This window comes from Cuculus canorus, chromosome 2, assembly GCF_017976375.1.
Source record: "Cuculus canorus isolate bCucCan1 chromosome 2, bCucCan1.pri, whole genome shotgun sequence".
Lineage (NCBI taxonomy): Eukaryota > Metazoa > Chordata > Aves > Cuculiformes > Cuculidae > Cuculus > Cuculus canorus.
In genome coordinates, this window is record NC_071402.1 from 13,553,412 (window position 1) to 13,566,980 (window position 13,569).

The following is a 13,569-nucleotide window of genomic DNA, read 5'->3' on the forward strand; positions in this document are numbered from 1 at the left end:
CAATTACATCTCTCCAAAGGCAATTTATCAAGCAGGTATGTTAGACATAGATTGTTCACTATCTGAAGTACTTGGTGAACAAGACGTTGTTAATTTTAAAATATGCACTTCCTGCTGAGGGTGGCAGCTACTCAATTTCTCCTTCAACACAAGTCACTCACTGTGTGTTACCCTCTGTTGTTGTCTAAACAGGTACTTACATTTCATATTGACTTTGTAACCCACAGGTAGCTCGATGCCTGCTGTAGAAACGATTTTCCAAATCAATTTTAGTCTGTCCAATAAGATCATCTGTTCCCACAAAGTCGTGGTCATAGATCAAGACAGTGAGCAAGGAATCCTTGGGGAATGTAGCTTGGATTTCAAATGATCTACAGCAAAAAATGACAACTACATGGAGTCAAATCCACTTTGAAGCTTAAGAGACTAAGTTAGTGAATACTGCGCAAACAAAGCATGGACAGTGTCTCTTCTAACAACCCATGGGGTTTTTTTGGCAGTATTTTTTGTTTCAATTACATATCTGAATATACTGGAACCACAGAGTGCATAAGTATTTCATTTCTCTTGCTTCCCTACCACCTCCTGTACAGTCCTAATGTTGGTCCTACCTAGCGTAGGCAGAGTGATTGGACAAAGGTGGTGAACTACAATGACTTATCCCAAATCCAATTGGGGTGGAAGTATGGAAATTATTATACTAGGCTAATGAAGCTATCTGTATGAGTTCTCACATGCTTTTCAGTACCCCCAAAAGGAATATGCAAGTCTTTTCTGTTTTCTTCCAAAAGCTCCATATTAAATGCTGAATATAGAAATCTGGTGAAACCCAACAAAACAATCAGGCAAGAGCTTGATAACAAGTTTCAGATAAACAAAGATCAGACCTCACTTATCGGGGAGTGCATTTTTTGGAGATAGGAATTGTTTTCATTGAGATGTTTAGGGAAGATGAAAATATGTTGGGAACAGTCCAAGATTGCTAGAGGTTGTTGGTCCTACGTTGCCTAGGTCTTGTAGGGTGGCAAGAAGTGGTTACCATGACTGATGCTATTGCTGCGAAGGAATTGCTAATCCAGTCACCCCAGTGTTGCTACTGGCAGAAAGAGCAAGGACTGTCCAAACGAACAGTCCATTTCTAATCTTTGCTAAAGCAAACACACTGGCTAGTTCCCATTCCATCTATTTGCATCTGTAATGGCTGTGCTTTATAGTTTATCATAATGATGGTTCACTTGCAACCTCTCCTAAGGAAAAGCTTAAATAACAGAAACTGAGGTGAGATGTTATAGAGGGACCACTCTGTTCTTGTCTTTTCTCATTATATTTTCCTTTCTTTAGGTTTCTGCTTTTGCAGACAGAACCCTGGCCTGGGGAGCTTTCTGTCCAATGTAGTATAGTTTCTCCATCTTAATGTTCTTAGATTAATTCCATCCCAAATAAAAACGTTTTCAACCCTGTTAAAACAGGAAGAGTTACTGGCAAAAGAAAATCACAGCTATTAGCATTAACAACATAAATTCGTATAAAGCTTTGATAATACAAAGTTGATGTCTACTGACAGCTAGTCACTGACTTCTCCTTTCAGGAGGCTGTGTGAGTTCAAAAACCTAAGTTTATTGTCCTAGCCTTAAAATTATGAGATGCGTTTGGCATTCTATTCAACCTGAAATAGCAGCAAAGATTGTGAAACCGCTATTTATTTTACTTTAGAGTCAACAGTTGCATTAATTTGCACAGACAAGATCATTTGTTGTCTCATTTCCTCTCATGCATCATTTTGTGAAACCTCTCACAGACTGATTTGCTTTGACATGTATGAAAAAGAAATAATTTATAATCATACAGGATGACACCAATTCTCAGTATTTTAAACAGTAGAATTACAAAACTTCCAAACAGGCAGAAATCAGCATATAACAAACACTTTGTAATACTAACCACAAAAATGGTGGAAAATGATAAAGCAGAAATCAGCCCCGCATAAGAAAATAAGCCTTCACTGACCTTCCAAATACTGGGTTTAGCTGCTTGGGGATGTAGTTTTCCCTGTCTTTAATTTCTGTGTTCCCCAGTCTCAGCACAATGTAGGGATCTGACTTCCCATCTGGATCAGCTGGGCTGAGGTTAAACGCCTGTTAGGAAGGAAGCATGGTCACAACACAGGACTGTGTGTTTCCTGCTCATTCCTGGGTGTTCTGGAAGTACAGGGGCTTTGCTTGCCTCATGTAATATAAAATCTGGCATTTAGATTTCCATGCGGGAATAGTTGATCTGGAGGAGAAGAGAGTTTGCAAAGATGGGGCAGATGTAAATGCTTTCCTACCATTAAGATGGAAAAAAGGTGAGCTGGAAAGGTGGTGCTGAGGAAGAAGCTGGCTGCACAAGTGCATGTAGGATTCAGGAAAGCTTTCCCAAAAATATTGGTGCAGATCCTTGAACAGTGCAAAACATCTCTTCAGACTGTATTATGAGATAGCTTGCGAAGTCTTTATATTCAGGAAATAAATCACCCTCTTCCTATTCTTGTCTTCTGTTTTGTCAGCCATTATGTCTTTGCATGCCATTCTTCCCCTCTCAGATCACCTATAACTCTCTTATTTCTCTGAAATAAAAGCTCTTTCTGCCCCTTTTACTTCTCATACTCTGCTTTCTCTCATCATTTTTCCCTCTGCATTTCTGCCTTTCTCCACCTCATAACTTATTCACAACACCTAACATTTCATTTACATGTAAATCACAACTCTCAAAACATATCCTCCCATTTCTCTCTAAATGAAGTTTGGTTTAAATATGTGTCAATTTAAAACAACTCTATTGATTAAAACTGGCTGTATTAGCATAATGTGGCTATAACAGGTTGTTGATATTATGTTGACATCTTTAGCCCTTTCAGTTTGAACAAGTAAAGTGATTCTACAGTCTTGTGATTCATCATGAGGAATATGTAACATTTTCTACTCTGAACACCCATTTCTGCAACATGAAACATTGTCTGAAATATGACCAAAAAAACTCTACCACATGAATGAGGATTTTTCAGAAGCTTCACTGCAAAGATATTGGAGGTCAACCGAGTTGAAAAGAAATGCCCAAGACTAGAAAAACATCTGTCTACTTACTGCCACAATATAAACCCTGATGAGGACTTTGACGGAGTGGTTTGGTGGTATCCCTTGCAGGATGCGGAGCTGCCCTCCATCCAGCAAGCTGCCATCCTCAGGACTTGGGTATATGCAGAAGGAGCCCTGGTAATACACTGTCTTTTATCTCCCTCAAAAACAGAACAAGTGCAGTACAAAACCAGCTCTTTGAATGCAAACAAAATATCATTCATGCAGCCTGTGCTCCAGCACATACATATACATAAACACATTTTGTGATACCACTGAAAGGAACACAAGATTCAGTGCACTAAGCATCATCTTTTAAAATGTCTTTACTCTATAGCCTTGTACTATCATCACATCTCAATGATTACGAGAAGTACTTGCATGCTCTTAGCTCTCTCTGTTTTGTTGTTTAAAGGACTAACACCTGCAGGTGTTTTAAATCTAGTTTTCTTGATGTTAATATTGTATAAATAATATTTTGCTCTTAACTGTATATTTGCAAATTGATAATTCCTCTGGGTTAGTTTCACCATAGTGTGACTGGAATCTAACTGTATTTTTGCAGTCACCATACAGCTCTCAAATCAATATAGACTCAAGCTGTGGAGTAGCTCATACTGCCTGCAAGCAACTAGCAAGTTAGTTGAACAGAAATTTGCATTGCAAACTAATTGAGGTATCAATGACTTTAATCAATTCCTATACACTACAAAATGCTTGAAATCCTACTAACATTATTCATGCCTTGAATTATGTTTTCATAGTGCTTAATGGTGCCCTGTATCAAGATGTACAGTTGTTTCCAACTGGAGTAACTGTAAAGGCCTCTATTTAAATTACTGAAAATTATACGTAAGGTGCTGTAACTGGCAGTGCAGTAATAAAGTTACATGAGCAGAAGTTGGACAATGCAATATATCTTTACTTCCCTTTTTTCTTCCCAAAACTTTTTTGTATTTATTCTTGGAAAAATTTTCCTTGTTTCAAACCAATATTGAACACCTGGTGCTGAATGTTGCTTTCATCTATCATATGATGGGAAAGGGAAAATATGACTCTAGGTCCAGTACAGGACACCAGGCTGTCAGTGTCTTTTTCTTTCACCTTTAGTATACCTGAAATATGCATGAAAACATAAACTCTTTAAATTATTAGCCATTTAATCAACATCATTACCCATTTAATCAACATCAAATCTCACCTTAAATTTTCCTATTATTCTGTCTTCAGAGTCAGCATGAACTTCGTCATTAGATTTTCCTCTTAGGAGCTGGAAAGTTTTCACCCAGTCCTCAAAGTTATTAAATTCACTCTCCAAGTCTCCTTCATAAATCTTTGAAAACAGGAGAATGCTTTCCTTCGTGTGGTGCAGTGAATATATTTATAACAGTTTCTTTTATTACAAGATAACTAGAAATACATTTTGACTCAAAATCCAGATTTTAATGAAACCAAAGTTTTGTTAAAGTCCTTGAGGATAAAAAGGTAATTCTCCACTTAAAACAGGAACACCAAATCCTTTCCAAGTACTGGAATAATATGTTAAGGTGGCAGGTAGAAGTGGCTCTAGAAGGGCCAGAATGAACATTTGTAAGCACTGGCTTGGGTGAAAAACAGTGTGGATGTGCTGCTCTCTGCTTCTCCTTCTTCTCTGCAGTGTCTCTGATGTACTGACTCATTCTGTTATGTTAATATGTCAGAACATAAAAGTAAAGCAGACAATAATAAAGTGCTGTGGGGGCAGAGCTTTAGGATTGATTAAAAGACCAAATCATTTTTAAAAAGACAGAGTTTTTTCAACGCTCTCCCCTGTAATTTATCAGGTGTTATTCAGTGTCAAATAGAAGGGCCTAGGCCAGTGCCTTCTCTTAAAAAATGGAAACAGCAGTTTCAAATTCCCCTTTATTCAACTACAGTCTAATCCAAGCAGTCCTAATCTTTACAAACCTCCTCATCTCTCCAGTTATTTTGCATGATGCACAAAGTTTTCTTCTAATTCCTTCTATCATTATGCAATCGAACCTAACGTGAGCTGCATATTTCCTTCCCATCAGGAGGATGCACTAGCAATTGCAGCAATGCTTTCCATACTCTTTTTAAAGTCATACTTAGTAAGCTGTAATATTTCCAACATGAAATTTGGAGTTTCCATATTCAGTATTTTACAGATGAGCAACAAAACTGAATTTTCACTTAAGCCTCTCTGAGTGTGTCTGTACTGGTAAATTGAAGGTCTAAGGCCAGGCAGGACAGATCCACCCTCCTGCATTTCTCATTTCTCATTTTTGTGCTTTATTCATTTCAAGCTATCTGAAATAAATGCAAAGAAAGCATTGCTAAACTTAGCCTCTGATGTCAAGCACTGGGGAGATGGTGGATAATGGCCTTAAACTTAAGCCTTATTTCATTTCTCTCTTACCTGCAGTGTTGCTAGGTTTGGAATTTCTTTCTGTTTCTTTTTTAATGTCTTATCCTTCTTCTTTTTATCTGGCTCCTCTTCTATGATCAATGCAATGTGGTCAGAATTCTGATCTGCTGAGATTTCATGACATTGCGCAGGTTTTGATGAGCAAAGCATGTCAAATGTTTCAGACAAGAATGCAAAATACATTTTGAAGATTCTCCCTCGCTCTTTCTCCGTTCTTTCTTCTACTACTACACATAGGGCCTACTCTTTTCCCACTGCTCTCCTAAGCAAGGAGGTGGCATTTTATCCTCTCTGTGGCTAACATCTTCATGATGAGCTTTGTGGATCAGGTATGATGATGTCCTGTTATCACTTCTTCCCTGCTGGTCATCTCCCAGAATGCCTTTTTCCTTCCTCTCTGAGTCCTCCCAGATGTAAACTAATGAATCTTAATGTCTGTCATGTAAAAAAGGTTTATTCAAAACTGGAAGCCACTATTTAAGCTTACTGTAACTTCCAGTATCAGGTGATCCTAGTCCTTCTCTGCTCAAAGGTGTCACAAAACAAGGTTCATCTCACCTTGTGAAAGCCTAGAAGTATGAAAGATGGGAGGAGGGATCTGACCATCCTCAAGCCAGTCTCCAGAGACTGAGAGAAGACTTCCTGATAAATAGGGGTTAAGCACTGCAAAGCAGCACTGAGATGGATCATTTCTTCAGCTGAAGTCTGGATTTCAATAGAATAATAGAATCATTTAAGTTGGAAAAAGTCTTTAAGATCATCAAGTCCAAAGGTAGGTCATTGATTCAAACTACTGTGAGTTCACTTTAATTTTTTCAGAAGTTAATGTGTTTGATATAACTAAATATTAAATACATATAAGTATATATTATATCACTGCTGTCCTGTATGTATAATGCTCATCATTATAGGTTAAAATATATAACAAAAGCTATCAGAAGAGAACTTACAAGATCTGAAGCAATCAGTCAAAGACAATACGCCACAACTGCCTGAGTAGTATGTGAGTGGATGTCACAATATCAAATAAATATCTAATTTCAAGTGAACATCATGGCTTCATAGACCATTTTCTATCTAAATATTTCTTCCATCTGGACAAGTGAGTTCCACTAAGAAACCGATTTCCACCTCATCTCTCAGCAGCTCTGATGATCACTGAAACATCATCAGCTACTTCCAGAATGGTACCATCTGACATTTAGGCGCCTCTTCCTTTCAGAGCAATCCTAACACCTTCCTTAAAATGGAAATTGCCTCAATCACCAGTGAAGTGCTGTCAGCCTTGGGATGGAAAGATGCTATAGTTTAATTCTGAACAGCAGCTCTGTGTAAGCAGCAAAGGTTTGTTTTCTTTCCCAGTCTGCTCAAGCAATCACATTTGTAAGAAAAAATTTCTAGAGCTTCACTTCTAGAGGAACCTGTTAAGCCATGGAGTACACATGTATGGGGACATACATATGTATGCATACACAAATGAATACTTACAGCTTATTTTCGTCCAATTCCTTTAGATCTTTGTGCAAAATATTTTCCACTTCAACCTGAGCTAGACACAAAGCTTTTCAGCAAGGAAAGTAAGACACGTAACCATGGAGTCTTCTAGCAAAATTTGTTCCTATATCATTGAACCTGAATTGAATTCAAAATTGAGAGAAGCTTCTTTTTCTGAACCTGCTATAAATGCACCTAAAATTAGAATGATCTCCATCTTCTATCATTTAGAACTTAGATTTTATGAATTTTTGTGCAAGAGATTTCAATGACAGGAAACTCACGTTAATGGAACACTGCCTGTTAAGTTTCAACCTACCCACCCTTTGGTTAGCTGTAAGGAAAGGACCCCTCTTACCAGCAGAACTCTGTCATCAGTTATTAATAGTTGACAGTAAAATGGTAGAGAAGCAAAGTATTAGTAGCACAAAATAATAGAAAATGTAATTAATTTACTTACTGTCTTCAGATTTTCCCTCACTGGAAAGAATTCCTTTTACCTTTCAAAAGAAAAAGATGATGTACAAACTCCTCATTATGAATGCAATACTGAAAAGGAATCATTCAGCAGTAAATCTACTTTTATGACATTGCTCATCCATGAGAGCTTTGGGCATACAGGGCGACTTACCTTTTGCATTTTGAGTACAGAAGCATAGTATTTTGACCACCAGTCAATAACATTTTCAGCTGATTCATCTGCAATTGTTCTTTTTTTCCTCTTTGTTGACCGTCGGATGGATTTTTTCATATCCTACCAATGCATGGGGAAAAACGTTGTTACACTCTAAAATTAAAACTAATCACCCGACTCATGACCTCAAACATCAAAAGATGTACACTGAAAAATTTCAACCTCCAAGAGCTAAATAAAATGGAATATGAATTAGTGTCTCTGTCTTCTATTTCAAGACACTTCATCATGATCATCATATTACTGAAGTTACCTCTATGTTACCTACTGATGATGCTAAAATTTTGAATATTTGAGACATTGCTATAAGAGCAACTTGTGCAACAAGAAAATCTACACAGAGGAACAGGTAAAGATGTTTTAATGGACTTGAACAGTCAAATACATGTTGGCTTCTCCCGCTTAAGTCTGCGAATGTTTTAAGAACTCCCACTATTACTTTATTGCTTCCTGGAAGAAGGAGTCCCAACAATTGCTGCAGTTCAGCTGATTTCTTCTCACAAAAAGCTAAAATCTGATCCTGATGATCACCTGTTCCTGAGGCAAATCTTATGTCACTCTTGCTCAAGAAGAATTGGCCATTGTTAAATGGAGTTTTTCATCCTCCTACACCCTTACAAGGAGTTTTCAGTTTGGCGGGGGGGGGGGGGGGGGGGGGGGAAAGATACAAATAGAAAGATGGGAATGATAATTAATATAACACAGACAGTCAAATTATGGTTTACCCCTAGGAATCATTTTTTACTGTACTTTGCTGTTGTACATTAAATATGTTCTGTAACTGATGAAAGATCCAGACTGGTTATATCTAGGGAACATCCCTGCAGTTTCTTTGACTTCATAATTGTGCAGGATGCTGGGAACGTTTGACCACTGAGACATCAAAGGTTAAAGAAACACACTTAATGTACTGCAGAAACAGCTTCTGAAATGAAACTCAGTCCTGTGTCCTCTGCTTTTATTGCTTTTAGTAGAGTGATTTTGATGGGAGAAACTACATAGAAAGGAGGAGCACATGCACCTGAACAAAAAAAATAATGTGTACAATAGAAAGAGGAATAGGAAGAGATGAAATCACATGGGGTCAAAGCAGCATTGCTGATTAGTTCTCTCAAGGACCAGCAAGATAGTGTGGATGTTAAATCGGTACCCAGAAATTCTAATGCTGATTTAGGTAAGAGGTTATCGCTTTACAAGGAAGAATTGAAGTCTACAGGACCACAACAGAAAGTTACCAGGCAGCTTCAGCTATACGCACCTTCTGTTTTCTCTCTTTCCCTGGATCAGAGGCAAAGTGCTCTGGTTCAGGGTCAGGAAGCGTTGTGAGATATGGGTCTGGTTCTACTACTGTACATTTACCCTGCTCCACATCAGCATAAATGTGATCAGCTAAAAATGTTTCTTCTTGGGATAACTCAGTATGCTGGGATGACTCAGTTGAAGCTGAAATTGAAACTTTTCAAGTCAGGTAAGATTTTACTAGGAAAGCTATCATCCTATTTGGTGATCATCAAATGACCATATCATTAGGAGTTTGACCCTACATTTAACACAATAAAGCACATACTCAAAGTACATGCCTAGCTTCTGAACAGTTCCTTTGTCTTTTTATTTAGGGTCAGGATTGGGCATTTACCTTTCTCAGTTTCTACAATGTCTAGTCTGTTTGGTGCAGCTTGAGGACCCGACTGGGTCTTACATAAGAATTGCTTAAGGCAGTTGATGGTGTGTGTTCCAACAAGAGTGCTCCTTCCAAATGCTCTCCAGTCGACAACACAGATGCTTAGTGGTGGGTGCAGAAGTTCATTTTCAGGCAGCTCCTGGTGGATGAGAACAGCAGCATGAGAGTTACTAAAGAATATAGAATATGTATAGAGTATTTGTTGTGCACAGTAGTAAGACTGTTACTCATCTCTCTCTTTTTCTCTCCAGCTATTAACGTACTCAATACACAAAATACATTCAGTATAGGCAATACAGTTCTATCCACAGTTTTCTGCAAAATCTGGAGAAAGCCTTGTACTTAAGAATACAGAGTGGACCATATGGACTGTGCTACTGAGTTGAGTCCCATGCTGTCATATACAAGCATATGATGTCTGTTGTTGGAGTAACCTGGAAAAATAGGGAACATTCAGATGGAATGAACACTGTGCTGGAAGTTGTGAGTCTTATGCCACTGTTGTTTTGTTGAATGCTACTAACCCTATCTGCCTCAATTTGCCCAACCATGATATGTGCACATTGAGTGTTTACATGCCTTCTAGGATGAATTACGAAAGAGAAAAAGGCTCTTTGGACATGTGACACACAATGGAAGCTAAAAATTCTGCAGAAACCATAATTCAGTGTCCAAGTGATTTTTTTGAAATCCTTTTGCCTTATAAACAAAAAACTTCTCTCTTGGTGCTAGCAGCTAGAGCAAATCAAACAGACTGGTTTTTTCTGATATTGACCTTTGTCCACTGAAACTACTAGCTAGTTCTTATAACCCAGCCAACAGGCGATAATTAAATTTCCAGTCCATAACCGCAAGTGTTACAATATGAAAAGGTTCAGAGCTCAGGAGCCAGAAATGATCAATAGCCCAGTAACATACAAAAGAAAATTAAAATAACTGAAAGAAAGTAAACTGAGCTCTATCCTGCAAAATGGGAAAGGAGAAGGAAAAAAACTACTAAATATATCCATTATCTGCCAACAAATTACATCCTATTAGTAAAAATCTGATTGTAAAATATTTCCTCATGTACTTGGGACACAACATGAGAAGCATCTTATTTTATCATACAGTTGTAGGAGAATTTTTTATATCCTTTTCAAATCAGTAGCTTTTACATGAGAACTGATGTTCCTTAGTATTTGATTAGAGGAAATTATTTGACAAGAAAGAAAGGAAATTATCAATTAACACTTTGCCTAACCAGAGAATGGACAAGCAAGGAACAGTACGTTGTACACACCACTTCAAACCAGTCTGCAAGGCCACTGAAATTGGGGTTTTTCTTGTAGCTCTGGATGACAGAGGACTTCACTCCTTTTCCCGCACATTCAATGAGAACTTGAGGGCGATCTACAGAGAGGAGCTGGACTTTCTTCAGCTCTCGAACACCCCAGAACAGGACCTGTAGTGGGCAGAGAGAAACACTGGTATCCGGCAGACACCTCACAGTCTGGGGGAAGCTTCTGCTAGGATCCTACCACCTCATATCCCTTTGGAAATGCAGAACTCCCAGAAAAAAAATCAAACAAATTAAATCTGATATCGAATAACCATGAAGATTAATGTTGGAAGTTACAGTAATTAATAACATCCAACTGTTATCAAGGAGTTATTTCCAACAGCAAGCCATAATAATCACGTTTGCAAAAGTTGTCTTTTCAGCAGGATAATTTATCTGAATAACAGGGGCTTGGTTTATTTAAAGTGTCAGACCTGTTGAAGGGGCAAACAAATCCCATACAAACAGAGCTGTAAGTAGAAGTTTGCCCGTTGAGCTAACCTTCAGGTGTGCAATGGGTGGCAAAATCCCTCCAAGCAGTTTTCTTCAAAGAAAGAACCATGCCCCTGGTCTGGCGGACCAGAATGAGACTGGGTCTGTAAAATAGGAGTCTGCAGTGGAAAAAGGGGCTTTATATAACACATACTGGGGGACCCTGAAGGAAAGGGCTGGGACAGTGAAAGATATAGTTACATTATGGTCAGTGAGAGAAGTTGTGAGTCTTATGAACCTGAAATGAAGACTGGGAAGAAAAGGGAGCATGGAGGGCTTTGCGGACAACTTGAATGCTGACAGGACTGAGGATTTGTGTGAGTCAGGGGGTAGCAAGGGTCTTTGACGGGCATGAGAATCAATGAGATCCTGCTGTGTTGCCAGAGGTTCCTGGTTAAAAGCAGGGCACACTTCTGTAGTCACAATGGCTCCGTGGCCTTTTTCACCAATGTGAGATATAAGTTACAATATCTTAACAAATATAATTGTGTTATATTTATTCTGTGTCATTTCCTTGCTGGATGTCCTCCAGAGTTCATGGTTCAGTATATGTACACGCACTTCAACCATAAACCTGTTCTCACAGCAGTTTAGCTGCCTAGATCTGGATGCAATTTCCCTGACTTTTAGGTGCCCAAGGTATCAGAGGGAGGAGTGGAGTAGTCCTGGGCTCCTTCCAGAACCAAGGGAGACAGACATGCACTGCCAAAACACAATTTAATCCATTTAAGATCTGAATTACTCTGGGTGGGTGATTGCTCTGCTTAGCTCTTGAAACAAGAAGCCTACAGCAAGGTTGCTTCTGGGCTGGATGTCTGAAAGCTAATTGGGATTAATATCACAGCAGTGTAGTATAGAAAACATATGTGCAGCACAAAGCAATCATACTGCATGGGCAGTGGGAAGGCCATCATAGCATAATACTTAGAGGAACACTTAAGTTTAAGGATTAAATTGTCCCTCTAGCATCAGCAGAGTAGTTCATAGCTTTATTTACCTTGCAGGGTTTGGTACAAAAGAAATTCTGGTAACAAAACTTCTTTCTTATGTACAGAGAACAGGAGTTTAAGTAAATGATACAGCAGAGCTAACAATTTTTCCCTCCTTTTCAATAGTTCAACTGCTTGACCTTTGAAGGCAAAACTGGAGGTGCTTCTGGGCTGCTGAATGGGTATTTCTGGGGAAAGGACACCACACTGTGCAAGCAGGGTCTGACCTGGCACAGCGAAATGGGCAAATAAGCAGCTGGTGTGAAGGCTGAGGGTTGAGTGGCAGGGAGTAGTGAGACTGGGCAGCCTGCAGGCATTACACTGACATGAAAAGCTGCCACACTTCTCTGCTTTCTAACATAAGGGGACTTTGGGCCCTAATGTTGACAGTTCACAGGTGCAAAAGAGCATGGGGGAGAAGGTGCAAATTTGTACACAGCCAACACAGAAGTTTGGGACCCAGAAAAAGCCTGGGAGATGACTGATGCAGAACTTCACCTCTGGGGAGGTAGCTGCAAGCTCTCCTGAGGTCTCCTGCTGACCTTAGGTGGAAGCACTGCCTCGCATGTCCAGCCTCAGAGAATCAATCTGATCTGAGCTTACCATGTACATTTTGGTATCCATATCTTATTTTAACATGATTCCTATTGATCAGGGTTTTAAAATCATCACCTCTTATTGCTACAATTCAGAGAGAGAAAAAAAGGAGAGGTGACCTGGAAATGGAAATATTTTAAGAAACTCACCTCCACTCTGTACTTGCTTAAAACAGGTCGGATATTGGCTGGGACTGGGTAAATCTGGCCAAAATCTGGTGGATCCAGTGGGGGAAGTCTCTCTGGATCTGACTCAGGAATCTGAAAAATTAAGCAGTCATAACTTAGGCTGGTTTTTTGAAGAATAATACCAGTATCAGAAGTATTTGTGAATGGTACATAGAACTCATGAATTTAATGCAGTTTTACAAGACCTGTTGCAGAACAGACAGGTTGTGCTATCAGAGGAATGTGACCTGGATATCTATATATCATGCTGTGATGATAAAATACTTGGCAGGAAGAGTACTCAATAGATATGCCTTATGCACCTTTTGAAAAAAAGTCTTCTTTGTCCTAGCAGGACATAGTTCACTCTGAAGATGTGCATGTACTGAAGCATGGTAATTCTATTTATTAAAAATGGAAAGCACAGTAATTCTATTTAATTAAAATCCTATGCAAAACTTCTTAGGAGATTTTCACAGAAAAATTCTAGATCTGATTTTAATTTACAAAGGCTGTTGGACATCAGCTAAATTGCCCACTTGCCAGGCAGTTATAGTGTTCTTCGGCTACTATGAAAAAGCGATCCTGCATTA

The 13,569-nt window shown here is 38.8% G+C and overlaps 1 protein-coding gene across 2 annotated transcripts in view; it reads right to left on the reverse strand.

The window, feature by feature from the left end:
- The window catches only part of FER1L6 (fer-1 like family member 6), an 89,384-nt gene that overhangs the window by 16,397 nt on the left and 59,418 nt on the right, over positions 1 to 13,569 (reverse strand). Inside the window, exons 23-34 of one of the 2 annotated variants that reach the window (XM_054060680.1) lie at positions 12,959 to 13,069; positions 10,693 to 10,854; positions 9,366 to 9,549; positions 8,988 to 9,172; positions 7,667 to 7,789; positions 7,496 to 7,535; positions 5,533 to 5,645; positions 4,315 to 4,446; positions 3,123 to 3,274; positions 2,327 to 2,435; positions 2,008 to 2,135; positions 201 to 371 (exon numbers count right to left, since the gene is read on the reverse strand). In XM_054060680.1, coding sequence (XP_053916655.1) covers positions 201 to 371; positions 2,008 to 2,135; positions 2,327 to 2,435; positions 3,123 to 3,274; positions 4,315 to 4,446; positions 5,533 to 5,645; positions 7,496 to 7,535; positions 7,667 to 7,789; positions 8,988 to 9,172; positions 9,366 to 9,549; positions 10,693 to 10,854; positions 12,959 to 13,069 — 1,610 coding nt within the window. Of the gene's footprint in view, positions 1 to 200; positions 372 to 2,007; positions 2,136 to 2,326; positions 2,436 to 3,122; positions 3,275 to 4,314; positions 4,447 to 5,532; positions 5,649 to 7,495; positions 7,536 to 7,666; positions 7,790 to 8,987; positions 9,173 to 9,365; positions 9,550 to 10,692; positions 10,855 to 12,958; positions 13,070 to 13,569 lie in introns of both variants that reach the window. The other variant, XM_054060681.1, reaches the window with a different exon arrangement.